At 42.7% G+C, this 27,224-nt stretch overlaps 1 protein-coding gene across 6 annotated transcripts in view; it reads right to left on the bottom strand.

Moving 5' to 3' along the window:
* The window catches only part of SNX13 (sorting nexin 13), a 124,094-nt gene that overhangs the window by 30,560 nt on the left and 66,310 nt on the right, over positions 1 to 27,224 (bottom strand). For all 6 annotated transcript variants that reach the window (XM_039912934.1, XM_029070226.2, XM_029070227.2 and 3 more), the window contains 8 exons: positions 26,830 to 26,913; positions 24,916 to 25,054; positions 23,568 to 23,656; positions 20,746 to 20,845; positions 18,958 to 19,151; positions 17,424 to 17,528; positions 15,399 to 15,531; positions 7,954 to 7,991 (listed from right to left, as the gene is read on the bottom strand). In XM_039912934.1, the coding sequence (XP_039768868.1) occupies positions 7,954 to 7,991; positions 15,399 to 15,531; positions 17,424 to 17,528; positions 18,958 to 19,151; positions 20,746 to 20,845; positions 23,568 to 23,656; positions 24,916 to 25,054; positions 26,830 to 26,913 (882 nt within the window). The remainder of the gene's footprint in view (positions 1 to 7,953; positions 7,992 to 15,398; positions 15,532 to 17,423; positions 17,529 to 18,957; positions 19,152 to 20,745; positions 20,846 to 23,567; positions 23,657 to 24,915; positions 25,055 to 26,829; positions 26,914 to 27,224) is intronic.

Raw genomic sequence — 27,224 nt, 5'->3', positions numbered from 1 at the left:
AACTCGGTCATGCAATCTGCAACGAAGGTATTTATAGCCACACTTACTTTCCTTCGCTAGCACAATCCTAGCCAAAAGTCAGCTTCCTTTTAAACAAATATCAGGGTACTTCAAGCTCAAAACATTTCAGAAGAAAAGATCACTTCTGTCACTAAATCAAACCAGAGGTGTTCAAACACCTCTTTACTGTATATCATTCTGATTCTACAATTTAAAGGAGGACAAAAGAGGAGGTGATTAAAATAAAGGAACGGGAATCACAAATTACTTTGGGGTTGGGGAGGGGAGAGGGCAGAGGGGAGGTGTGAGGTTGGGTTACTTCCAGGACTTATGCGGTTTGATTCTCAGTTTCTAGCAAAAAGGTCCTAGCCCCCATAGCTTTCTAGAACTGGGGAAAAAGAAAATCTCTTGTGGTTCCACAGTAGTTAACCCTGAGATTCCCCCTAGTTTCCTGCCTTCACTGTGTGTCTCTCAGATTTGGTACCTCCAGAAGGCCACAGGAAGCAGTCAGGTCCAGCTAGCCACTCTTTCACGCACTAAGCTGCCTACTAGGTTTGGAGGAATGCCAAATGCCCATTTCTCCCGGCGAAGTGAGTCTCCAAATTAGTACGTTCCACACCCGCACAGACCACACAAGTAAATGATTTGGTTATTTAAAAAAAACAAAAACGGTATTTACTTAGGGAAATAATCAAATCTCGACAGTAGCGAAACAACAGAATCTTACATTTGTCTCAGCCATGAGGACTTTGAAGCACTTAGCACAGTGCTCTGCCCACAGGAAGCACTCAATAAATACGATTGATTGGTTGATTGAAGTCACGCTGCTCCTGTCACATTCATCATCAGTCCTCTTTTGTAGTCTCGCATGTCCTCCTGCTTTCTCGACTTTGAAGTCCTGCTGACACCTCAAACCTAACGAGTCCGAAACAGAACTCATCTTCCCTCCGTATTCGACAGACCATCACTCTCCTCACCTTCAAAGCCTTATTAAAACCACATCTCCTCTACGAGGCCTTCCCCGATTGAGCCGACTCTTCTCCATCTCTCAGTCTTCTGCGTCGCCCATCTCCTGTCCCTCTGACTTTCCCATCACTATAAAGACGACAGCACCAACATCCTCCCGTCTCATTAAGTCCAGCGTGGCCTAGTAGATAGAGCCTGGGAGTCAAAGGGACCGGGGTTCTAATCCCAGATTGGCCACTTGTCTGCTGTCTGCTGTGTGACCTCGGGCAAGTCAATTAACTTCTCTGTGACTTACTTCATTTGTTAAATGGGGATTTAAGATTGTGAGCCCCACTGGGGACATGAGCTGCATCCAACCTAATTAGCTTCTGTCTACCCTAAGGCTTAATAATAACAGCACAGTGCCTAGCACATAAGTGCTTAAATACCATTTTTAAAAAACCCAAAATGTGGTATTCAACTCATCTCTTTCATTCGATCTACATATTCAGTGTCAACAAATCCTGTCAGTTCTACCTTCACAACATCGCCGAAATCCACCCTTTCCTCTCCATCCCAACTGCCTCCATGCTGATCCTAGCACTTAAAGCCCTCTTTGACTACTGAACCAGCCTCTTGCTGATCTCCATCTCCTGTCTCACCACACTCCGGTCTACGCTTCGTTCTGCTGTCCAGATCACGTTTTCTAAGAAAAGTTTAGTCCACATTTCCCCACGGCTCAAGAGCCTCCACATCAAACAGAAACTCCACACCATTGGCTTTAAAGTCCTCAATCACCTCCTGCCTTCCTATCTTACGTTGCTGATTTCTAATCCCGGCTCTGTCGCTTGTGTGTTGTGTGACCTTGGACGAGTCACTTAACTTCTCTGTGGCTCAGTTTATTTTAATGTCCATCTTCTCCTCCAGACTGTAAGCGTCTTTTGGGCAGGGATCGTGTCTACCACCTCTGCCGTGCTAAACTCTCCCAAGCGTCGGTACGGTGCTCTGTACATAGTAAGCACTCAGTAAATACTACGGATTGAAAGATGTGAACACAAAAGCTACGGGGTTGGGGTGAGAATCGAAGTGCTCAGGTAATCGAACGGGCACTCAGCAAAATGCACAGGTAACACAGAGGAGAAGGCCAGTAGGGGACATGAGGGCTTAGTGAAGGAAATCCTCCTGCGGGAGATGTGATATTAGGAGGGTTTTGAAGGTGAGGAGGAGGGAGTTCCAGTCCCAGGGAAGACATGGGATAGAGGAGATCGAGATATATTGAACAGGTAGGCCTTAGAGGAGCCAAGTGTGTGGACCGGGTTGTAGAAGGGCTCAGAAGGTAAAATAAGGGGGAGAGAGCTGATTAAATAACAAAGAGTGCCTGAAAAATAAGCACAACCCCAGCTAAGAAGACATAAGGTGACTGGGGGCATCATTAAAATTTGCAAAAATCATGAAATGTGTGCTCGGGATGAACAGAAAGGTGTTGTCCGTTCAATTTTCAAACATCAGGATCTTAAAGTTCACAGGGTGCAGGTTCGAAACCAAAGAAAGCCGAGGCGGCAAAAATATCAATAGTTTTGTTTTTAAATTGGACCTCTTCGTAAGCCAAAATTCTAGAGGACTATTAAAAGGGAAAGTAGATATGGCGACTTTGACTTTGAGGATATCCATGCACGGGGGGCAATAGGATGTTTCTCAGCAGGTCTTGCTGCCACTGACCACCATCATTGAATTTTACAGCCTCTATTTCCATAGATTCACAGAGATGAAAAAGCTGTTACTCATTCACCTCTCTTTCCTGCTTATCCACTTTCTTCTCCTACTTCACCCCAGCTCATTCCGATCAAGCTGACTTACCACCTTTGCGATATTCTCCCCTTTCCTGCTGCCCACACACAGGCCACTGACCTCCTGGGAGATTCCTGTCCGCTGCCTCAAACTCTTTTCCTCTTCACATCCAACAGATGTGGTAGTTAATATTCCTTATCTTCAAAAGCTTTCTGAGATGGATCGATCTTTTCCGAGGGGTCTTCCCTGAATAAAGACTAATCTCCCCAACGCTTCCTACCACAACCCCCGATAAAAACTTCTGTGCATATTTTATTTACTCTTATTTCTCCCCCTTATTTAGCTGTCAGTGAGCCCTGCTAGACCGTACGCTCCTCGCTCGTTTGTTTTCTTCTAGTCAGTACAGTACCCTGCCCAGAGTCGTGGCAAAATAAATGCTTTCAAGGAATTCACTCTTTATCTAAAGGTAGCATTTTTCTGAAGTGATGAAGCGCGACCGCGGATCTGACACAGAGCATTCTACAGAGACAAACTATGTTTTCGGCAACAGATTAATCAGTCATTGGTATTTATTGACCGCTTACTACCTGCGGCGCCCTGTACGAAGCGGTTGGCAGAATAGGCAGGACACGTAATAATAATAATAATGTTGGTATTTGTTAAGCGCTTACTATGTGCCGAGCACTGTTCTAAGCGCTTGGGTAGATACAGGGTAATCAGGTCGTCCCACTTGGGGCTCACAGTCTTAATCCCCATTTTACCGATGAGGTAACTGAGGCACCGAGAAGTCAAGTGACTTGCCCAAAGTCACGCAGCTGACAGGTGGCGGAGCCGGGATTAGAACCCATGCCCTCAGACTCCTAAACCCGTGCTCTTTCCACTGAGCCACGCTGCTTCTCGTCTATTGTAATAATGTTGGTATTTGTTAAGCGCTTACTATGTGCAAAGCACTGTTCTAAGTGCTGGGGTGGATACAGGGTCATCAGGTCGTCCCACGTGAGACTCACAGTTAATCCCCATTTGACAGATGAGGTAACTGAGGCACAGAGAAGTGAAGTGACTCGCCCACAGTCACACAGCTGACAAGTGGCAGAGCCGGGATTCGAACCCATGACCCCTGACTCCCAAGCCCGGGCTCTTTCCACTGAGCCACGCTGCTTCCCTGCTTATATTGTCGTGTGGTACTCTCCTAAGCACTTAGTACAGTGCTCTGCACATAGTAAGCACTCGATACCTACGATTAGTGCTTGGCACACAGTAAGCGCTTAAACAGATAACATCATTTTTATTATTGAATTAGCAGACAGGTCCCCTGCCCACAGAGCGCTTACAGTCTAAATTAATCTGGGGAACTTAGTGAAACCAAATGTAATTACTTAATACGAGTGTGGCTCGGGGCACAAGAAAAATCCATTTACACTTGAGAAAAGGGGAGCCGACAAAGGACCGCCTTAATGGCAGGGGTTTAGTTTTCATATTCTCATTTATCACAATTGTTAGACTCTCTAGAGGAAACAGTGCCATCTACTGAAGTCCTGCATCAAGGTTGCTTTTTAAAAATCCCTTCTAACAATGTTCTCATTTGGGCAAACCTAAGTAGAACGGAGGAAAATCTATCACGGCACTGTGATCACAGCTCCTTGGATAGTATGTGAATAACTTCCGTATTACTTTACAAAATATATTTCCTGTAATAAAATGAAAGTTATGTAAAGCAATAAGGGTCCACTATCACAGCAGTTTAAAGATTTTGAAGCTTTTAAATAGAATCGAGGATTTAAAAAAAAAAAAACCCGATGAATAATAACTTGTAAACGTTCAATTTCCAATTTCTTAAATACATTTCATTTGCATTTTGTAATGTGGTCACTGCAATTTACTACAAATATTGAAAGCACCCCGTCTGAACTTCGGCATTTTGTTTTAGAGATGCTTTTTTGATGAACTCTGAGGAAGAGTCAAAGATTAAAAATTCTAAAGTATGGTATTTGTTAAGTGCTTACTACATGTCAAGCACTGTACTAAGTGTTGGGGTAGATATCTGTCCCATATGGGCTCAAAATAATAATAATAACGATGGTATTTGTTAGGTGATTACTACGTGCCAAGCACTGTTCTAAGTGTTGGGGTAGATACAAGGGAATCGGTTTGTCCCACATGGGGCTCACAGTCTTAATGTCTATTTTACAGATGAGGCAACTGAGGCACAGAGAAGTTGAATGACTTGTCCAAAGTCACACAGCTGATAGGTGGCGGAACCGGGATTAGAACCCACGACCTCTGACTCCCAAGCCCGTCCTCTTCCCACTAAACCGCGCTGCTCCTCTGTCGGCTTCACAATCCAAGTAGGAAGAAGCAGAATTTATTCTCCGTTTCACAGAAAAGCAGACACAGAGAAGTTAAGTGACTTGCCTAAGGTCACACAGCAGGCAAGTGGCAGAGCCGGGATTAGTAGGACCCCGGTCCTCTGACTCACGGGGATGAGGGCTCTTCCCCTTTGGCCACCCTTTAAGACAAATATCTTTCTACCTTCCTGTAACTAAAATTAACTGCATGCTTGTTGTGGGCAAGGAATGTGTCTTCTTAATTGTTACACTGTATTCTCCCAAGCGCTTAATACAGTGTTCTGCACACAGCAAGCACTCAGTAAATACAACTGACTGGATCAGTAGTGTCTGAATGTGAAATACACAGGAATACACTTTTACAGCTAAGTTGTAAAACTCTAAAAAATCAAAGTTTACAACAGAAACGTGGGCAATCGGCAAACACTAATGGCTTTATCGATCGTAAACCTAAAGGAGAGTAACAGGCTTTTAACTGTGCTAAGGGATGTGTTTGGCCCAATATACTGAAACGTTTGCAATTATAAAATCATTTTTTAAAACCACCCAAATTACAATTCCACAAAGAAAAATGTAGCGAGGTGCAAAAAAAGCTCCACCTCATCTGCCAAATCTCTGAACTCAATAACTCGAAATGAGTAACAAATACCGCAAGTCACTGACCTTAAATAGAACCTTTTCCCTATTCATAGACCGTTCTGCTTGTTATAAATGAGTGACACAAGGGAGCTACACTATTTGAGGTGGCATTTATTCCAGACTTGGAACACAGCCAGAGAAAACGAATCTGCTAGTGTCCAAACACCTGCAAAAGCACCGCACCACCCAAATAGCACCAGCTACGACCAACCCAGCAAAAGTAAAAAGTTCCTCCTCATTTGGAGGTCCATTTTATCATGCGTCATCAGTAATGCTTCCTTCATATTTTTAAAAACACAAGATCACGACATGTGTTCGTCGAAAGTTAACTACTGGAAGCAATTTACAGAAAGGAAGCCGTAAAATATTTTCCCGCAAAACTAAAGTGACAGGTTTTGCGGTTACTTGTTTCTTCACTCGGTATAGCTGTTCCAGATTTTTGACCAGTTGGAAAACAAACACATTACCCTAATTTAAAAGTTTCTTTTCTGTAAATACGGAGATTCGGCCACAAGATCGTTCAACCCAATTGTGCTTTTAGATGACCTGGGATGGTAAAAGAAAGAAAGGGATTATATCTGTCTTTTGTCTCCTGTTCCTGCTCTTCCCATTGTATTTTTTTTTTCCTTATCCCTTTTCCTCTGGCCACCGTTCATCTGCCACTCCTCTAGTTTCACTTCTTCTCTGGTCACCTGTTCTTTACCCTGCCTCCCACCCGATACTTTAGAGTAGACACACACTCAAAAGTGAGAAGTCATGGGACACAAAAGACACCTGCCAGTATTATCAATTTTACGAGCTGAGCTTCCCACAAAGAGGAACCGGAAATAGATAATACCCTGCACAATAAAGAGTTACATCGATTACTTTAAAATCTGAGGATACTCATTAGAAAAGCAGCGTGGCTTGGTGGAAAGAGCACGGGCTTGGGAGTCAGAGATCATGGGTTCTAATCTCAACTCTGCCACTTGTTCATTCATTCATTCAATAGTATTTATTGAGCGCTTACTATGTGCAGAGCACTGTACTAAGCGCTTGGAATGAACGAGTCGGCAACAGATAGAGACAGTCCCTGCCGTTTGACTTGTCTGCTGTGTTGCCTTGGGCAAGTCACTTAACTTCTCCATACTTCAGTTGCTTAATCTGTAAAATGGGGACTAAGACTGTGAGCCCCACGTGGGACACCCTAATTAACTTGTATCTATCCCAGGGCTTAGAACAGTGCTTGGCACGTAGTATGCTCTTAACAATACCATTATTATTATTATTATTATTGTGTGTCTGAGTGCATGGGATTGTACTGTGTGCTTAAGAGGGCAAAAAGAGCAACAAACCACAGTCCCGGCCTTTAACAGATTTATAATCTAATGATATTACCATCTAAAAATCAAACTAACAGTCATACATTTAAGAGGCATAAACACAAGACCACCTTAATAAAACTCTACTAGGGAAATTGGTTTAAATTTAATTTTACACTTAATATTGTTTTAGGAGAAACTGAAAATTTATTCTTGCAAATTTCCAAAATTGGGTAATATCGAATTTCCAAGTGAAAAACAAACACTTTTGGCTCTTTAAAAAAACAGTACAATCATTTTGCCAGGGTCTCCTATAAAATATTAAAAAAAACCGACGACAACTCACAATGCAGTTCTATGTTTGGAATAAGAAAATTCTTCAAAACCATGTGAAAAAGAAAATTATTTCTGAAGTGTAAATTAATATCCTCAAGGTTCAAAGGAACTTCATTTAGTTAAAAAAAAAAAAGTGGAACACGATGTTTTTTTCTTTTATTCATGAGAAACACCGTGGCCTAATGGATAGAGCACAGGCCTGGAGTCCGAAGGACCTGAGTTCTAAACCCAGCTCTACCACTTGTCTGTTGCATGACCTTGGACGAGGCACTTCACTTCTCTGTGCCTCAGTTACCTCACCTGGCAAATGGGGACAAAAACTGAGCTTCCTGTGGGACACAAACCGCTTCCAACCTGATTAGTCTGTACCTACCCCAGTGATCAGTACAGTGCCTGGCACATAGTAAGCACTTGACAGATGTGATTTGGAACCACATGCTTGTAAAAAAAAAAAAAAACCACCACCACAAAAATGATCACATAAGCAGTTTGGAAAAAATAAAAGAGAATTTTGGAAAAAAGTATTTTTGCTGTGAAACAAAACTTATATATTAACACTTGCAACTGTTTCCCTAACATTCAGAGTCTATAGCACTTACCAAATTTATGCTCCCTGTAGGGGATCCATTAAAAGACTCTGTGGAAAAAAAGAAATCAATTTAAAATGGAGAAAATGCTTTCTAACCAGTTGCTGTATCTGAGGGTCATGCACTAGGAATAAAAATCACGTCAGTTGAAACATGACAAAACATAAAAGAAATATGGAAAACTTGTGGCATGTACCCAGAACCCAAGTCCCTAAGCCCCCAAGGTTTCCCTACCAAAACATTTCAATGAAAATGTGTGTGCACCTGCAGCTAGCAAAGAACGGGGCATTCATGCACTGGCGAGCAATTAATTTGTGATTTTAAACTCATAATATCACATTAAGCGGACTAATATAGCATAGGCATGAAGGAAACACCACACTGAAGTCCACCAGGAAACATTAGCGCTACTTTACTTTGTTATTCTTGCCTCGTCAGAGTAGAGCAGATCACCAATAAAATTCCTTGTGATGTGAGAAAAATTATTTTCGGGAAGAAAATTTGTTTTTCACATGAACTCTTGCAACTCAGTTTGCTCCCAAAATTGGTTTGATTCTATTCAACGAAACACTGTTATTGCCAGAGGTGATCATTTTTAAATGTACTTGGCATTTTCCCTTTAATAATTTAAATAGCAATGGAAGGGGATTATTTCACTTCTTCACACAGACAAGAATTTAAATAGTTTCCCAAAGTGAATCGGCGAAACGGATGAATCTGCTTCTTCAAAACTCATCAAGGCCCACATCTCAGTTAGAAGTTGTGATTTTTGGCTCCCAACACTGTTTTTCACTAGGTTGCTTCCCGGAGCGCCCGTTCAGAGGCAAAGAATTGAATGAGCTGCCTGTGATCTCGGACAGAGGGAGTTTCCAGAGGAGTTGCCAAGCAGTGCTCTCAAATAAATTTCTGGTGCCCCTGCTGCCCCCAACCCCACCCCCCACACACACACACCGGGACTCTTCCACAAAGACATACATAAAGAACTCAATGGTTGATAATTCAAGTGGTTTGGGGAAAAAGATACAACGATGTCTGATCTACGGAAGTAAAATTTCAGAGGAAAATAAAAGTTTGATTCTCTTCTGGGCAAATCTAAAAAGAACTTAAGAAGCAGCAGGGCCTAGTGGAAAGAGTATGGATCTGGCCATCGGGAGACCTGGGTTCTAATCTTGGCTCTGCCACTCGCTTGCTGCGTGACCTTGGGCAAGGAGCCTAACTTCTCGGCGCCCCCGTTTCCTCATTTGTAAAGTGGGAATTCAATACCTGTTCACCCTCCGACTTAGACTCTTGGGTATTTAGTGGGCGAGGGACTGGTTGCTGTGATTACTGTGTACGTGCCACAGCGTTCAGGTCAGTGCTTGGCACCTAGTAAGTACTTAACGGGTACAATTATTACCCACAATGAGACTTAAGAATACTTAAAAATCAAAGTCGGGGAAAATAGAAAAAAGGAATTGTTTATTACGATCAGAAGTATCTGGGTTTTTTATTACTTCGGCAGAAAGGCTAAATCTATATTATGCCAATTTAAAATAGATTGGCTAAAGCATAGAATAATAATAATTACGGTATTTGTTCAGCGCTTACTATATGCAGAGCACTGTTCTAAGCACTGGGGTAGATACAGGATAAATCAGATTGTCCCACGTGGGGCTCACATTTTTTTATCCCCCTTTTTGCAGATGAGGGAACTGAAGCACAGAGAAGTTAAGTGACTTGCTGGGATTAGAACCCATGACCTCTGACTCCCAAATTCAGGCTCCTTCCACTAAGCCACGCCGCTTCTCTAATTCTGTAGATCATTACGGCATTTGTTATGGAACTTAAGTGCTTATGATGTGCCAGGAACTGTACTGAGCACTGGGGTGGAGAGAAGACCCAGTTGGACCCAATCCCTGTCCCACGTGGGCCTCCTGGTCTTAATCCCCATTTTGCAGATGAGGTGACTGAGGTACAGAGACGTGAAGGGGCTTGCGCAAGGTCACACGGCAGACAGGTGGTGGAGCCGGGATTGGAGCCCGGGTCCTCTTCCATCTGACGCCGAAGGGGTGCAGACACCTCCTCTTGTAGGAGAAGGGAAAGGGGCAGGGTTTCAGAGGTCTGAAATTCCAGAACACTGGGGGGGCTGCAGTAATTTGGAACCCTAGGCTCATGCCAGGAGCAGGGGGTGAACATCAGGACCGCGCCTCCCGATACTCTCAAGATAGCCGGCTTTACCTTGAAGTTTTGCTCCCGCTGTCTGTAATCTGTCATGTATAATTTCTCTTTTCAATCAATCATATTTACTGAGCGCTTACTGTGTGCGGGGCCTTGTACCAAGTGCTTGGGCGATCATTCCCCCTCCTAAGCCCCTGTTGGGGGATAAGGAGCACATCTCCAATCCCGACTGGATTACCGCATCCTTTCCAACCTCCCAACCTCCTGTCTCTCTCCACTTCAGTCTATACTTCACTCTGCTGCGCGGATTATCAATCTACAGAAAGGCTCTGGGCATGTCACCCCCCTCCTCAAAAATCTCCAGTGGTTGCCTATCAACCTTCGCATGAAACAAAAACTCCTCACTCTTGGCTTCAAAGCTGTCCATCACCTTGGCCCCTCCTACCTCACCTCTCTTCTCTCTCTCCACCGCTCACCCCGCACGCTCCGCTCCTCTGCCGCTCATCTCCTCACTGTCCCCCGTTCTCGCCTGTCCCGCCGTCGACCCCTGGCCCACGTCCTACCGCTGACCTCGGATGCCCTCCCTCCTCACATCCGCCAAGCTGGCTCCCTTCCCCGATTCAGAGTCCTACTGAAAGCTCACCTCCTCCAGGAGGCCTTCCCAGATTAAGCCATTTTCCACTGCTCCTCCTCCCCTCCCCATCGCCCCGACCCCCTCCCTCTGCTCTATCTCCCTCCCCGCCCCACAGCACTTGTGTACATATTTATTATTCTTTTAATTTCATTAATGATATGCACATATCTTTAATTCTACTTATTTATACCGATCCTATTGATGTCTACTGTGAGCCTCACGTGGGACAACCTGATTACCCTGTATCTAGCCCAGCGCTTAGAACAGTGCTCTGCACATAGTAAGCGCTTAACAAATACCAACATTAGTATTATCATTACTTGCTTTGTCTGTCTCCCCCCTTCTAGACTGTGAGCCCGTCGTTGGGGAGGGATTTTCTCAAGTTGTTGCCGAACTGTAATTTCCTAGAGCTTAGTACAGTGCTCTGCACACAGTAAGCGCTCAATAAATACGATTGAATGAATCTACCCTGGCCTTTGGCATTTAGTAAGCACTTAAATACCATAAATAACTCTGAGGAAAAAGCTTCGATTAACAAGAGAATGGTCTGCTGACTGAATGGTTTCTCCACCAGTTCTCTGAAAGCAGAGAGTGAAAACCACAAGATGGCACTAACACATAAAAGTTGAAATAGTCCTTTTTTTCTTTATTCTTCAGATAACTTTAAAAGCTTTCACTGGGTATGTCAAAATTTCTCGGTGATTTTCATCGATTACATTACGTTTTAATAGCATGTGATTCAAAAGACTGAAAATCCTGAGAACCAAACTGACACTGCAGGGCTGGGCTATCTCACAAGTGGTGAGACAAGGAAAAGAAGCAAAACTGATTCTGCCGGAACAGAAGCCACAACTTGCAGCTCAGGTAGGGAAACTGGTGATCTGATAACTGTTTCAAAAACTTTTGTTACTCATGCAGATTGCATTCACGATGAAGATGATGATGATGGTATCTGTAAAGCGCTTACTACGTGCCAAGAACTATTCTAAGCAATGGGGTAGATACAAGTTAATTAGGGTGTTTCACGTAGGGCTCACAGTCTTAATCCCCATTTTACAGACGAGGGGCCTGAGGCACGGAGAAGTGAAGTGACTCGCCCAAGGTCACACAGCCATGTGGTGGAGGTGGGATTAGAACCCACGACCTCTGACTCCCGGACCCGGGTTCTTACCACTGAACCCCGCTGCTTCTCCGCTCTGCCACTAGCCTATCGCTCCTTGAACTATGCATTACTTCAAACTAGGATATGCAGTTTCTTGATGAACAAACTTGCAAAGTCTGAAAACTAGGACACATGGAGTAATAATTGGTTGGCCCGATTACACGGCATTGAGAGGCAACGCGCCAAATTTTCACAAACCAGTTGACCAACTCTTTCATGTCTAAATCATAGACCAAAGACCCAACTTTAAAGTGTAATCACTGACTGATAATTAAGTGCACTTTTCTAAACCTACTGTGTTCTTAATAAGGTATTTGCTCGTCTTAATCGGTCGGTGCTAGTCTCTAAACAAACGGCTTCCACTGCTTACAGGATGACAAACTGGCAGTGCTCTACCAACCAAAATGACTTCACAAATTTACAGATCGTACATTACTGCTAAGCTTCCCAAATGGGAGCTCACACATGCAGCTGTGATTTAGGGAAACCGATCAAGATGTAATTTCAACTACAAAGTACAGGAATTAGATAGCAATGCAATCTTCAACGAGAATACTTAATTTGGTTATATTTTCATTGTGGGCTACTCGATTATACTAACTTTTCTTAAAAAATAACTCACTATTTCCTTCAAATAACACCTGGGACTAGTTTTCAGAGGAAAAGTTGGCTAGAGCACTATCAAACAGTTTGCCTCAGTCATAGAAAAAAGGGAATATCGGAATTAAAGGACAGAATTCGGGACCGCATTATTCTCCTACTAGGAGGAGCACTAAGAGCATTAAGTGCGTTACTATGCCAAACACTGTACGAAACGCTGAGAAAGAAATATATTGATGAGGTAAAGACACGGTCTCTGGCCTCCAATGGGAGGAAGGGCGGATGACTGGCAACAAATTCATATACGTACATGACTTCTGACACATATTTCAAGGAGGCATTCTAAACAGTAGAAATAGAGTAATAACCCAAAAGATGTGATTTCCAGAACATCATGCTAAGAAAGAGAATAGCTGCGTTACAGATTTTTATATTCCTATTATTCATTTAAAAAGCAGCCTTGTGTCACAGAACAATATTACCCATTCCATAGAATGGAGTTTTAACGATCCTATGGGCAGACGGGCATTCACAGTTCCTGCAGTGTGTAATTATATCTGCAACAGTTTGAGTTAAATGTGCAGACTCTAAAACAGAAAATGTGAGATAAATGGCAAAAAGGAAAATAAAATAATTTTCAAAAGCACTACTTCTACTAGGTACTCTCTTAAACGAGGTCTAGGAGTATAGAGGAGACATTGGAAAATTATCTTTAAAACTCTTCTAACGTGTACTGTCAGCCTGTCTTATTGCATGGTGTCATTTTGGTTTTTTATCCTGAGCCTATTTGAACTGATATATCTTCAAAGACTAAGGCCAAATAGGCAGGGAGGTTTTAGCAGAACAAGGATGTCCCTTCCTCCTCTCTCGCCCCGCTCCAGTCTATTCTTCACTCCGCCGCCCGGCTCATCTTCCTGCAGAAACGATCTGGGCCCCTCACTCCCCTTCTTAAACACCTCCAGTGGTTGCCTATCAACCTCCGCTCCAAACAAAAACTCCTCACTCTGGGCTTCGAGGCTGTCCATCACCTCGCCCCTTCCTACCTCTCCTCCCTTCTCTCTTTCCACCGCCCACCCCGCACGCTCCGCTCCTCCGCCGCCCTCCTCCTCGCCATCCCTCGGTCTCGCCCATCCCGCCGTCGACCCCCGGGCCACGTCCCACCGCGGTCCCGGAACGCCCTCCCTCCTCACCTCCGCCAAACTCATTCTCTTCCCCTCTTCGAAACCCTACTTAAAAGTCACCTCCTCCGAGAGGCCTTCCCAGACTGAGCTCCCCTTCTCCCTCTACTCCCTCTACCGCCCCCCCCTTCACCTCTCCGCAGCTTAATCCTCTTTTCCCCCCATTTCCCTCCGCTCCTCCCCCTCTCCCTTCCCATCCCCTCGGCACTGTACTCGTCCGCTCAACTGTATATATTTTCATTACCCTACTCATTTTGTTAATGAAATGTACATCGCCTCGATTCTATTTAGTTGCCATTGTTTTCGTGATGTTCTTCCCCTCGACTCTATTTATTGCCATTTTTCTCGTCTGTCCGTCTCCCCCGATTAGACAGAGGAGCAGCGTGGCTCAGTGCAAAGAGCCTGGGCTTTGGAGTCAGAGGTCATGAGTTCGAATCCCAGCTCTGCCACTTGTCAGCTGTGTGACTGTGGGCGAGTCACTTAACTTCTCTGGGCCTCAGTTCCCTCATCTGTAAAATGGGGATTAAGACTGCGAGCCCCACGTGGGACATCCTGATTCCCCTGTGTCTACCCCAGCGCTTAGAACAGTGCTCGGCACATAGTAAGCGCTTAACAAATACCAACATTATTATTATTAGACTGTAAGCCCGTCAGACGGCAGGGACTGTCTCTATCTGTTGCCGACTTGTTCATTCCAAGCGCTTAGTACAGTGCTCTGCACACAGTAAGTCCTCAATAAATACTATTGAATGAATGAATGAATGAAAGGAACAAGCGACTGGAATCCTATTTCCAACTGAGGAGTTGATACCCTTCCTTAAGGATTACATGCCAATTTTTGAGGTTTTACGATACAACCCATTTGAACTTTATGGATGTGAGGTAGCAAAATATTTCAACTCTGGAAAAAAATGCATTTTATGATACAATTCAAAATACCAAAATGTATTTCAGCCACTATGAAAAGTAATATCATCTGGGGAGCACGTCAAAACATTTCTGACAAAATTCTGAATAAACAGTACTCCCTAGAAAAATATGCAACTCTGCTCAATATTTCCATAATTTCTTCAACACACATTCTACTTTTGAAGAGGAAGCCCTTCCAATCATAGAAAACCTCCAAATACAACAAGACATGGCACTAGATCCAACTAATGAAGCCGTGACTATACCGGTCAAAGCCAGGAAAAATGCCAAATATCTGGATCTGAAGCATACCTGCTAATGTCTGTGTGTGTGGGCACGTATATACATATCCTTCTGAAATAATAACTGAACTTTGTATTTTAAATATCTACAGACGATCACGATGCCAATCATGTGAATGGTACATTAAAACCTTAAAAGGCTTTTAAAAGGCTCAAAAAATGATGAAAAAAGTATTAAGAACTGAAAAGGCCAAAGAAAATGTCATGGCTGAGGGACTAAAAAAAGAACAACGTTAGAATTCAATAGTTGAGGGTAAGCCATAGAATAAAGATGACCCAGGGATACAAGTGATCATTCACAATGGACTAGAAACCGGATTCCTCATTGAGCATTTTACGAAATGGTTCGGTACATTATTTAAACTTATTAATTTAGAAGTTTTAAGATGTCATCTACAATCGAGTTTTAAAAGTTGTATTATAAAGTGTTCAGCATCAAAACTGCTTTAGTTTTACTTAATTTGGAATATCTTTAGACAGAAAGTATATTTAAGTTACAAAGTAAATTTTCTCACCTCCATCACCATCATCTGAGCCTCTAAAACTAGGATCTTTCAACATATCCAGTTCCGCTAACATACGCACGTAAAGAACATTCTGTTTGAACGAAGGGTAGAATCTTTCATCCCGCAGCATCAGCTCGTATACCTTATTGAATGAAAACGATACGGTCACAAAAGTGACAATTGATGCCAATGCATAAGCTCATCTGGAAACTACTAAATTGCAGAAAAGATCATTGAAAGAACATGGGCCTGGCAGACAGAGGACTTAATAATAGCTTTTGGTATTTGTTAAGCGCTATGTGCCAAGCACTGCTCTAAAAGCTGGGGTAGATACAAGGCTGTCCCATGTGGACCTCACAGTCTGAATCCCCATTTTACAGATGAGATAACGGAGGTACAGAGAAGTTAAATGACTTGCATAAAGTCATACGGTGGATAAGTGGCAGAGCAGGGATTAGAACGCACGACCTCTGACTCCCAAGCCCGTGCTCTTGCCACTAGGGTTGGAGTCCCGGCTCCACCACTTGCCCATTGGGTGACCTCGGATAAATCACTTAACTTCTCCGGGCCTCAGTTTCCTCATCCGTAAAATGGCGATTCGAAATCCTTACACCCTCCCCCTTAGACCGCGAGCACCATCTGTGACAGGGGCCGTCTCCAACATGATTAACTTCTACCTACCGAGGACTTAGAACAGTGTTTAACCTATTTTAAGTGCTTAATAACCTATCATTCTCGCTAGAACTGCATTTATTGAGCAGGACTCATATCCTGGTTTCATCATCACACATCACGTATTTCCTGGGTTTCCATGTCGGTGGTAGGAATACCAGAAGTGTTAATTTGACAACTAATGGCAAACTTTTCCAACAGCTGACAGGAGACAAGGGCAATCATATTACAGATCGCCATTTTAAAAATGACTGATGGGGAGAAAAATGAAGTAAATCAAAATAGTAGCACATACTGAAGATTATATCCGATTAGCCAGCAGCGTAGGATGCTAAAAAAAGAGAAGTTACAAATACAGTGTGATCTATGAACGCCAACCACTGTTTCTCACTGCACTTTACAGAGTGTGGGAGTGACTGTCATGTGCTACACTATCTTTTATGGCTTCTTGGTATTTCAACATTTTATGAGGTCAACATACATATCCTGGAATGATGACTGACTTTGAAAACATTGCCCTTAGATATTTTTAAACATTTGCAGCTTCTACAGATACTCTATCTTTACAAATATATAACTACTTTTCAAATCTTATATTTCACCATCAAGAGTATTTATTGAGCACTTACTATGTGCAGAGCACTGTATCAAGAGCTTGGGCGAGTACGATGCAACAGAATTAGCAGACACGTTCCCTGCCCCCAGCGAGCTTATTGTCTAGACATCACCATTCCGGGATCAGAATATTAAACAACAACAATAATAACAATAATTGGGTGGTATTAAGCACTTAGTATGTGCTAGGCACTGTCCTAAGCGCTAGGGTGGATACAAGCCATTCGGTTTCGACAAAGTCCCTGTCCCACATGGGGCTCACAGACTCCCTCCCCATTTTACAGATGAGGTAACTGAGGCACAGAGAAGTTAAGTAACTTGCCCAGGGTCACACGGGAGAGAAGTGGTGGAGCTGGGACCTTCTGACTACCAGACCTGTACTCTAGCCACTAGGCGATGGTGCTTTTCAATTAAAATCTGCTTTCTACATTTACACAGTTGGCAGTGATGGACCTCATGTACAAGAAACTCCAAAAAAATATCCCTAAGAGCCTCGAATAACATTTCTTAATCAGTCAATGGTATTTACTGAGCACTTGTGCAGAGAACTAAGCACTTGCGAGAGTATAATATAACAGAGTTGGTAGACACGTTCTCTGCTCACAACACACTTCAATCATATTCATTTATAGATTTATCTAAAAATACTCCCAAAAAATCTAGCTGCCCTGGACAGACTCTTCAGAAGAAGTCCCAACCACTTTAAGGAATTAAAGGGCCAATCGTCAGTAAAACAAAAAAAAATACCTTTCTTTGAATGTCATCAAAAATTTCAGGTGTTGGATCTTCATGGTTCAAAGTATCAGCTAATTTTGCTACTAAGTAGTCATCGATATTAACTCTTGGAGATGCCTGTAAGAAAGAGAAAAATAACCAGAGTACTGAGTTTCAACTTTCCAAAATGGCCTAAATCTGTAAAACGGAAGCTTAAAACTCCTGTCTGTTGATTTTCAGGAACTCGATCAGCTCTCTCTCGTCGCTTTTTACGCTCCCTCCTCTCCTGCGACATTCCAGCCGGTGGGTTTCCCACCCCTCGTGCCAACCTACTCACCGGTGTCTCCTCCTCATCCCTCGCTACCAACCACTTGCTCATGTCCTCCCTTTAGCCTGGAACTCCTTGGCCCTTCACATCCGGCACACCACTCCTCTCCCCATTGTCCAAGCCCTTCTGAAACCACATCTCCTCCGAGAGGTTTTCCCTGCTCCATCTTTCCCCTTCTACTGCCACTTCGGAACTTCCACGTTACCTAAACACTCCATCGACCGACGAGCGGTACGTATTAAACGCTTACTGCGAAGACTGTACCAAGCTTTGGGGAGAATACACAACGGGACAGAGTCGGTACACCCGATTCTGGCCCGCAAGGAGCTTCCGGTCCAGAGAAGGAGACACACGTTAAAATAAGCTGGGGATACGAACAGAAGCATCGTGGCACAGTGGAAAGAGCGTGGGCTTGGGAGTCAACGGTCATGGGTTCGAATCCCGGCTCTGCCACTTCTCAGCTGCGTGACTGTGGGCGAGTCACTTCACTTCTCTGTGCCTCAGTGAACTCGTGTAAAATGGGGATTAACTGTGAGCCTCAAGTGGGACAACCTGATTACCCTGTATCTACCCCAGCGCTTAGAACAGTGCTCTTCACATAGTAAGCGCCTAACAAATGTCAACATTATTAAGAGCTGTGGGAGTAAGGGTTGGGTGAATATCAAGGCACAGACGATACAGAAGGGAGAAGCCGCGAGGGAAACGAGGGCTTAGTCGGGGAAGGCTTTTTGGAGGAGATGTGATTTTAATGAGGCTTCGAAGGTGGGGAGAGTGGTAGGTTTTCTGCTGGATGTGAATGGGAAGGGGGTTCCAGGACGAAGTGACGACATGAGAAAGGGAACGGCCACCATCTAAGGAAGCAGGTTGGCATTAGAGGAATGACGTGGGGGCTGTAGGATGAAGAAGCAGGGTGGCGTAGTGGGGAAAGGCAACGCTGCAGATAAGGAGAGTGAGGTCAGGGCCAGAAATGGAGACTTGGGAATCATCTGTAGACAGACACTAGTTGAAGCCACGAGACCAAACAACGTTCTCCAAAGCATTTCGGACGGCTGCTTATTTCAGGAGTCACTGCATAATTCAGAGAACCACCCGACAAAGGAGTACATTCTCCGTGACAGAATCAATTCACCAAAGAGCTACTTTCCAAAATTTCAGGGTCTACCAACTTCTAAATTCAAATCTGATTGATTTCCCAGGCCTGATAGATGAAAAAAACACCATTTTACAAGATATTCCCACCTTTTCTGATAAATACTGCTCATAAATTCCCACAGCAGCTGCCCTTAGTAGGCCTTTGGTCTGATTAGTCTGATGTCTTCCGTCCTTCTGACGGCTTAACAACACCTCCAACTGTTGCTGGGCTGTAACCCGGTAGCCTTCCACTGTCATCCAGAAGAAGAGATGGGCTTGGCCACCAGTCTGCTGCATATAATCTGGAAAACAGAAAAAACAAAAAAAGGAAAATTGATAAACCCTTCCCATTATAGTTGGATATTTTTTAGAGCAAACGGAAAATATAAACCCGGGTTAACAGAGTTTTCCACCGGTCAATTTCACACGTCTGAAAGAACTGCGATAAAAACATCTCAGCAACAACCACATGCCAAAGTGGCCTTGCGGATACAGTGCGGGCTTGGGACTCAGAGGCCGTGGGTTCTAATCCCGGCTCCACCGCTTGCCAGCTGTGTGACTTTGGGCAAGTCACTTAACGTCTCTGTGCCTCGATGACCTATCTGTAAAATGGGGATTAAAACTGTGAGCCCCACGCGGGACAACCTGATCACCTTATATCCCCCAGCGCTTAGAACGGTGCTTGGGAAGCAGTGTGGCTCAGAGGAAAGAGCCCGGGCTTGGGAGTCAGAGCTCATGGGTTCGAATCCAGGCTCTGCCACTTGTCAGCTGTGTGACTGTGGGCAAGTCACTTCGCTTCTCTGTGCCTCAGTTCCCTCATCTGTAAAATGGGATTAAGACTGTGAGCCTCACGTGGGACAACCTGATTACCCTGTATCTAACCCAGCGCTTAGAACAGTGCTCTGCACATAGTAAGCGCTAACAAATACCAACATTATTATAAGTAACCTCATTGATTTTGTTACAATACTAAGCTATGCACTGAACCGTACCGATAGCAGGATGGAAATGGAATAATCCTGCTTCAATCTATTTCACCTACAGCATGGTATCTGTGACCCGGAAGGTGTGTTCCTACCAACCCTAGTGTGAGCCAAAAATAAACTGTCCATAACTGTCTCGGGGGGAAACAAATGAAATACTATGAGACTCCTATCCCGTCGCACCCGGTGAAATCAAGGTGATGGGGAGGATGAAAGAGCCTCAAGCTCGTTTCACTTCAAACTTCGGCCATTTTCTTACTTGTGATCTTGGGCAAGTCACTTAACTTCTCTGTGCTTCAGGTCTCTCATCTGCAGTGCTTAGTACAGTGCTCGGCATATAATCAGTGCCTAATATCACATTTATTGTTAATGGTAATAATAATAATTAAAAAACTATTTGCACATCACTTGTTTCTGACATTTTTCTGATACTTAGTGGTGATTAGCAAGTCAATCAATGTTCTTTATTGAGTGTTTACTGTGGGTAGAACACTGTACTAGGTGCTCGGGAAAGTATAATATAATCTTACAACTTGGGAACTCATATGAATTGCTTAACATAAATTTCCAGTCCAGTATGCTTTAAATACTTGCAATTAGTTCCCTTTCAAATGTTAATGAAGGACTGATGCAAGTTTCCATAAGATCCTTTCATCTGCATAAAACAACTTTCCCAGTTCACAGCCAATTCAGAAGCTTTCTGGCAAACCATGTTCCCCTCTCCTATCAAGTTGTGAAATACAAACATATAATAGAGCAGAAGACTATTTCAAACCAATCAGCAAGGGGAAAAAAAAGAAAGATTCCTAACAAGGAAAACAAGAGAGCCAATAAGGACCCTGAGCCTTAAAAAAAAGTAGATATTAATACAACTCTTTGCAAACCTATGCTTTAACTGAATTGATACACTTACCCATAAAAAACTGTAGTGCAACATTGTCTACAAGAATGCTGTCCAGAGGGACTGTGCAAAGTTTTCCAAAGTTTGCTGCCAGTTTCACAGTATCTATTTCCTACAGGACCAAATAGACAAAAAAAAAAAAAAAATGACTTTCATGTTTATAACTTTATGAAAATACTTTGAAGTTATCACTACATAAAACAAACTCATGTATCGAACTAAACCGACTGATTTTCCTCTTCCAGTAGGCATCAAACATTTTCCCTACTAACTCTTTTTCAAACTTATGTAAATGCTGCTGTGCTTTAGGCTAATGGGTTAAAAAAAAAAAAGAATATATTTTCGCTAATCTTTATTTAAAACTGTTTTTTCAAAGCGATTTACAATCACCACTTAATCAATTAATCGATTGCATTTATTGAGCACTCAATGTGGGTAGATCACCAAAGTAGGAGTTTGGGAGAGTACAACAGAACAGAGTCAGTAGACACACTATCAGCCCACAAGGAGTTTAGGTTATTGGGCAGAGAGACACTAAAATAAATTACAGATAAGGGAGACAGTAGACTATATCATGACCCTTAAGCAATGTCTTAAAGGGATCTGAGTAACTTCCAGTTAAGCTGGGATGATTCCGTCTCTAACAGCGGCACCATAGGATCCTTTGAAAAGCCTACCTGATTTCCTGAAGGTTGCAATCTTTAAAAATTTTTTTTTTCTTTTAATATCCCTAATTTTTCCCTTCTCAAAGTCCATCATGAATCTACTGTCAAGAGTTTTCTACATTCCTCTACAATACCACCCATAAAATGCAATATACCGATCGGCAGCTCAGAGGCCCTTCTTTCTCTCTACCTTCTCATCTCCCTCTCCCAGGTCCTGGCAGGATTGGCAACTACAGAGGGAGGAGTGTTCAAGCTGTGCTGGGCTTGGAAACAATGGTCCTTTATACTTTCAGACCAGGGCGGCACACACTACCTCCAACTCAGAACTTCCTTCGGATGCAGTGAAAAATAAAAAAAAATCCAGATTCTGCATCTTCAAGTTGCTGCGATGATTTCTAAAGCACTCCGACAGAAGCACTTCCCCAAATAAATAACTTAGGTTCATATCTAAATCCCCTTTCAGGGCCTATCCTTTGAATCGTTGAATGACTGTCCAACTGCCCTCATTTTTCCTCAAACCCATCTAGTAGTCATTTTGACTTTTCCAGAAATCATCCAAGGGATTTCAGTGGCCTCCATTTACTTAGTTTCAAGATTGAGGGCAGGTCTTTTAATAATAATAATCATAATGTTGGTATTTTTTAAGTGCTTACTACGTGTGGAGCACTGTTCTAAGCCCCGGGGGAGATACAGGGTAATCAGGTTGTCCCACGTGAGGCTCATAGTTTTAATCCCCATTTTACAGATGGGGAAGTGAAGTGAAGTGACTTGCCCACAGCCACACAGTCGCCAAGTGGCAGAGCTGGGATTCGAAGGGCCTCTAACTCCCAAGCCCGGGCTTTTTCCACCGAACCACGCTGCTTGTCTTTCAAAACTAACCTAGCCACTTCCCATTTCTTTGACTGTTACCATGACTCAAATGCAGTCAACCGAGGGTTGCAATCCATCCTCTAAAATTCCTCCCCCTGTTCTTCCTTGGGTCCCAAGGAGCTTAATCAGCAGCTGCAAGTCCGGGCCCACCCAGATTTCCAGATAACCGGATCATAGTTGGTGTTGGTCAGCTGAGAAATACTACAGTGTGGTTGTCGCAAGCACTCCGAGAAGGCGAGACTCAGAGTCACTTGCTATTGGATTCCATAAAAAATGTCACTGGATGGTCACAGTCACAGCTTTAGCATGGAAATCACACACACGAAAAACGAATCCATTAAATGGATCAAAAATATTTTAAACAGTCTCGTTACTCGGTCTTTCTGTTGTTTTAATAACTCATTCATTCATTCAATAGTATTTAATGAGCGCTTACTATGTGCAGAGCACCGTACTAAGCGATTGGAATGAACAAGTCGGCAACAGACAGAGACGGTCCCTGCCGTCTGACGGGCTTACGGTCTAATCGGGGGAGACGGACGGTTGAGAACAATGGCAATAAATAGAGTCAAGGGGAAGAATGTCCCGTAAAAACAATGGCAACTAAATAGAATCAAGGTGATGTACATTTCATTAACAAAATAAATAGGGTAATGAAAATATATACGGTTGAGCAGACGAGTACAGTGCTGAGGGGATGGGAAGGGAGAGGGGGAGGAGCAGAGGGAGATGGGGGGAAAAGAGGGTTTAGCTGCGGAGAGGTGAAGTGCGGGCGGTAGAGGGAGTAGAGTTTGTTAAATTCTTACTACGTGCCAAACATTGACCTAAGCACTGGGGTAGATACAAGATCATCAGGTCAGACGGTTCCCGTCTCATCCGGGGCTCAGAGTCTAAGCAGGAAGGACAACCGACACTAAATCCCCATTTTACTGATGAGGAAACTGAAGCACAGAGAACTTAAGTGACTTGTCCACGGTCACTTGCCCAAGGGAAATGGTGGAGCCAGAATTCGAATCCAGGTCTTCTGACTCCCAGGACTGTGCTGGGAGTCCATGACACTACTCGGCGTCTCTACATTTTGAAGCATTTGGTCTTCGATGTATTAATTCTTGATTCAACTTCATAAGGCACGTCAGCTTATGTAATACCTCAACTAATTTGGTCTGCTTCAACAAGCAGACTGTTGATAATGAATAAAAGCAAAAAATTCAAATTTCAATACAGTGGCTCCCAAGATTGCATACCCAGCCATCGCCGCCTTCTCGTTTGTATGAAAGCACCAAGGTATGTTTCACTTACTTTTCCTGACTGCAACCTCTGTATTCTCGAGTCACATACTTTCTTTACAAATAATAAGCTATTTATTTGATTTTTTATAGTGTTGATATCTGAAAAGAGATCAAGTGAACACAAATCAATCCCCGAAAATACCTTCTTTAGCAACAACTCAAAAAACATCCACCCAGCGTGTCACGGGGTACTAACCACAGAATATTCTATCTTTTCAATCTACTCGATAGAAAGAGAAACAAACCCACTTCTTTCGAACGTCTTTAACCAAATGACAATGTTGGGGCCAATTTCTACAGGTGGCCGGTGTACGACATTCCGACGCTTAGTACAGTGCCTGGCACAAAGTAAGCGCTTCATAAATACCGTATTTACAGGATATATTCTCTTGCCAAGCAGATCACGCTTTATTCCCTCTTCTGTATGTGAACGGTTTAACCCAGAGGAGGAGAGTAACTGAACTGAAGGGCAAAACCTGATTTTGTACGGGACTGGGCATTTGCATATAGTCTGCTTGTTACTACGAAACACCTTTACACTTTAAATAATCATTATAGTAATTGTTAAGCGCTTACTATGTGCCAGTCACTGTACTACGCTCTGGAATCGTCTAAGGAGAAGAAGAGGCTGGGTAAACTGGAATCTCAAGTCCACCACTGCCCTCTCAGTGTCTCTGGTACCCCAGGTTTCGACGGAGCATGTCTAGTCTACAGGAACGAGCACATTTCTAGTGAAACGTGCACACCCGGAGGAGCGCGACTGTGTCGTTAGAGTAACAGCCTCGGAGACGTTCGCTCGGTCCAACATTTCGCTAGCAGAAACCTTTTTTTGGCTTGTAGGAATTCACTTCTTTTACTCTCCCCGCTGTAGAATTCACTACCATTCATCTGACAATTACGCGGTGATCCCGACAAACCCGTTTCAGGTATATCGAGAAACGCACATCTGAAAGATATGACCGCCGACGTGGAAAGTGATAGTCCCTTGGAAGTAGGATACTCTTAAATCACTAATACTTTCAAATTAAGTTCACCCATTCTAAAGGAAGTTGCAGAATTAGTTCTTTCAAGCCCTCAGGCTAAATCTTTAAAAGTGAAAAGGGGACAGAAAAGTTGGAAAATGAAACGTCCTGACTGAACGTCTAACGGTGCAGCAAATATAGAAGCAGAAGTCACAAGATAGTAAATAGCACTTATATATCTTTAACGTAGGATTTTGAGGTGTTACCCAGGACGGGGAAATCATCACGTGCCAGATATCACTGCCTAAATGTCTTAATGATATTTTCCAGAAAGTAACACAGTTTTTGGTTGGAAAAAAAGGATGAAATTCACATATTTTTAAAACAAATACTTACCATCGCCTGCTGTATCTAGGGACCGAAGATATTGCAATTCTTCTGCTGCCTTATCCCTTACTGCTTCTAACTCTCCTATATTGTCGCTTAATTTAATAATGTTCATGAAGGCCTCATAGTTGCAATTGGAATCACGAATCTGGAAACAGAAGGAAAATTATAAAAGTTATTCAGTAAATGAAAATTAGGTCATGTATGTGAAAATTAGGATATCTATTAAATTATGATTAGGCGGCAAAGCATTTTGAGATATGAGACTATCCAATCTCATAGAGTCTCACGACCTAAGAAGCACGGAGAGCAGGTATCTTTATCCCAATTTATAAATGAGGAAATGGATGCGAAGAGGAGCAGCACGGTCCTGTGGCTAGAGCACAGGCCTGGGAATCGGAAGGACCTGGGTTCTAATCCCAGTTCCACCATTTGTCTGCTCTATGACTCTGGGCAAGTCACTTCACTTCTCAGTGCCTCAGTTACCTCATCTGTAAAATGAGGTAATTCCCATTTGGGACATGGATTGTGTCCAACCTGATAACCCTTGTACCTGCTCCAGAGTTTAGTTCAGGACCTTGCTCAGAGTAAAGCACTTAATGCTTTATCTAAAAGTGGGCTTATTTTTTCATGGTACAAAGCACAAAGCATTATAGGATTCAAAATGAGGAATTTATAAGCACGTCTGTTTATACAAAAATATTATTCTACATATAAAAAAATACTCCTGAAAGTAGGAAGGGAGAAATTCTGTAAGTAGAAAATTTTAAATTTTTTTCAAGGCTTCATTAAAGTATTCCCATAAACAAAAAGGTGAAATCTAGGTTGATTCAAAACAAATTAGGAAATGAAATTCTACTGCAGTTCCTCTGCAGTAAAACAAATCTGATATACGGGTACCATGAAAATTAATATGCATCCTGTGAAAACACAAATATTGATATTGTGCATTACGTGGTGAGTTGAGAATATTAAATTCTAAAAAAGTGTAAAAGCTCAAGTAGTTTAAATATAAATTTCATTGTTCATAATAAGGTAACACAACTATCCATTTTGGAAACACCTGAAGGTCAATAAATAATAATAATAATGTTGGTATTTGTTAAGTGCTTACTATGTGCAGAGCACTGTTCTAAGTGCTGGGGTATACAAGGTAATCAGGTTGTCTCACATGACGCTCACAGTCTTAATCCCCATTTTACAGAGGAGGTAACTGAGGCACAGAGAAGTTAAGTGACTTGCCCAAAGTCACACAGCTGACAAGCTGCTTCTCCATGGTCAACGAACATAAAAGTAACTTTCATTTTCCTTTTTGAATCAATCCCAGTATGTTAAATTGAACCTATATGCTCCTAGTGGACACTTAAAGGTGGCAAATATCATAAAACTTCATAAAATTAAAATGTAAAACAATTTTAGTTGGAAAATTTTAGTCTGAGGAAAAAACACGGGCCTGGGAGTAAGAGCACCTGGGTTCTAATCCTGGCTCTGCCATTTGTCTGCTGTGTGACCTTGGGCAAGTCACTTAGCTTCTCTGTGCTTCCATTACCTGTTTCTGTAAAATGAGGATTAATTAAGACTACGAGCCTTATGTTGGACTAGGACCGTGCCTAACCAGATTATCTGGTATTCACCTTAACGCTTAGTACAGTGTTCATCATGTAGTACGCACAAAACAAACGTCACTAAAACAAAACATTGCCACTCCCACCACATTTTAGAATGGCTTTGTTCCTTTTAAATAAACACAGCTTTAGTACTACACTCCACACACTGGTACGGTGTCATTTTTACGAATAGGCAGTTTTTATCAATTTCTTGAATAGGAATGAATTAACTCACTCCAATCTATTTCAGTCTACAGTCATATCATTTTAAGAACTGCATTTCACAGATCAAAATCTACACGACAAAACCACCTACCATCCATATGACATACTGATTAATATAATCAGGATCACTGAGTTGGTTTATTAATGGAAGAAGAATTCCTCGGGCAAGAATTTCCTGACAAAGAGAAATATATTAAAAATCAATTTTATTATGCACAATATAAGGCCAATTCACCATAAGAAAAGTATCAGATCATAGAAAATGTCAAACCTGATTTATTTTTTCTCTCGCCTTTATAATTGCATTTATGGCTACTCTCTGTGGCTGAGAAAAGAATATCACGGGGATGCAATTCTGGTGCTACTCACTATTTCTGGGGCCCAATATTCTCATTTTGTAAAATGGAGAAAAATCCCATAGGGTTGTAAGGAGGTAGTAGAAATTAGTTTTTAAACACTGGGAAAGCAGAGTTTCCCCATGTTTGT

Source organism: Ornithorhynchus anatinus, chromosome 8, assembly GCF_004115215.2.
Source record: "Ornithorhynchus anatinus isolate Pmale09 chromosome 8, mOrnAna1.pri.v4, whole genome shotgun sequence".
Taxonomy (NCBI): Eukaryota; Metazoa; Chordata; class Mammalia; order Monotremata; family Ornithorhynchidae; genus Ornithorhynchus; species Ornithorhynchus anatinus.
Note: the sequence above shows the minus strand (reverse complement) of the source record. Positions and strands in the feature narration are given on the sequence as shown.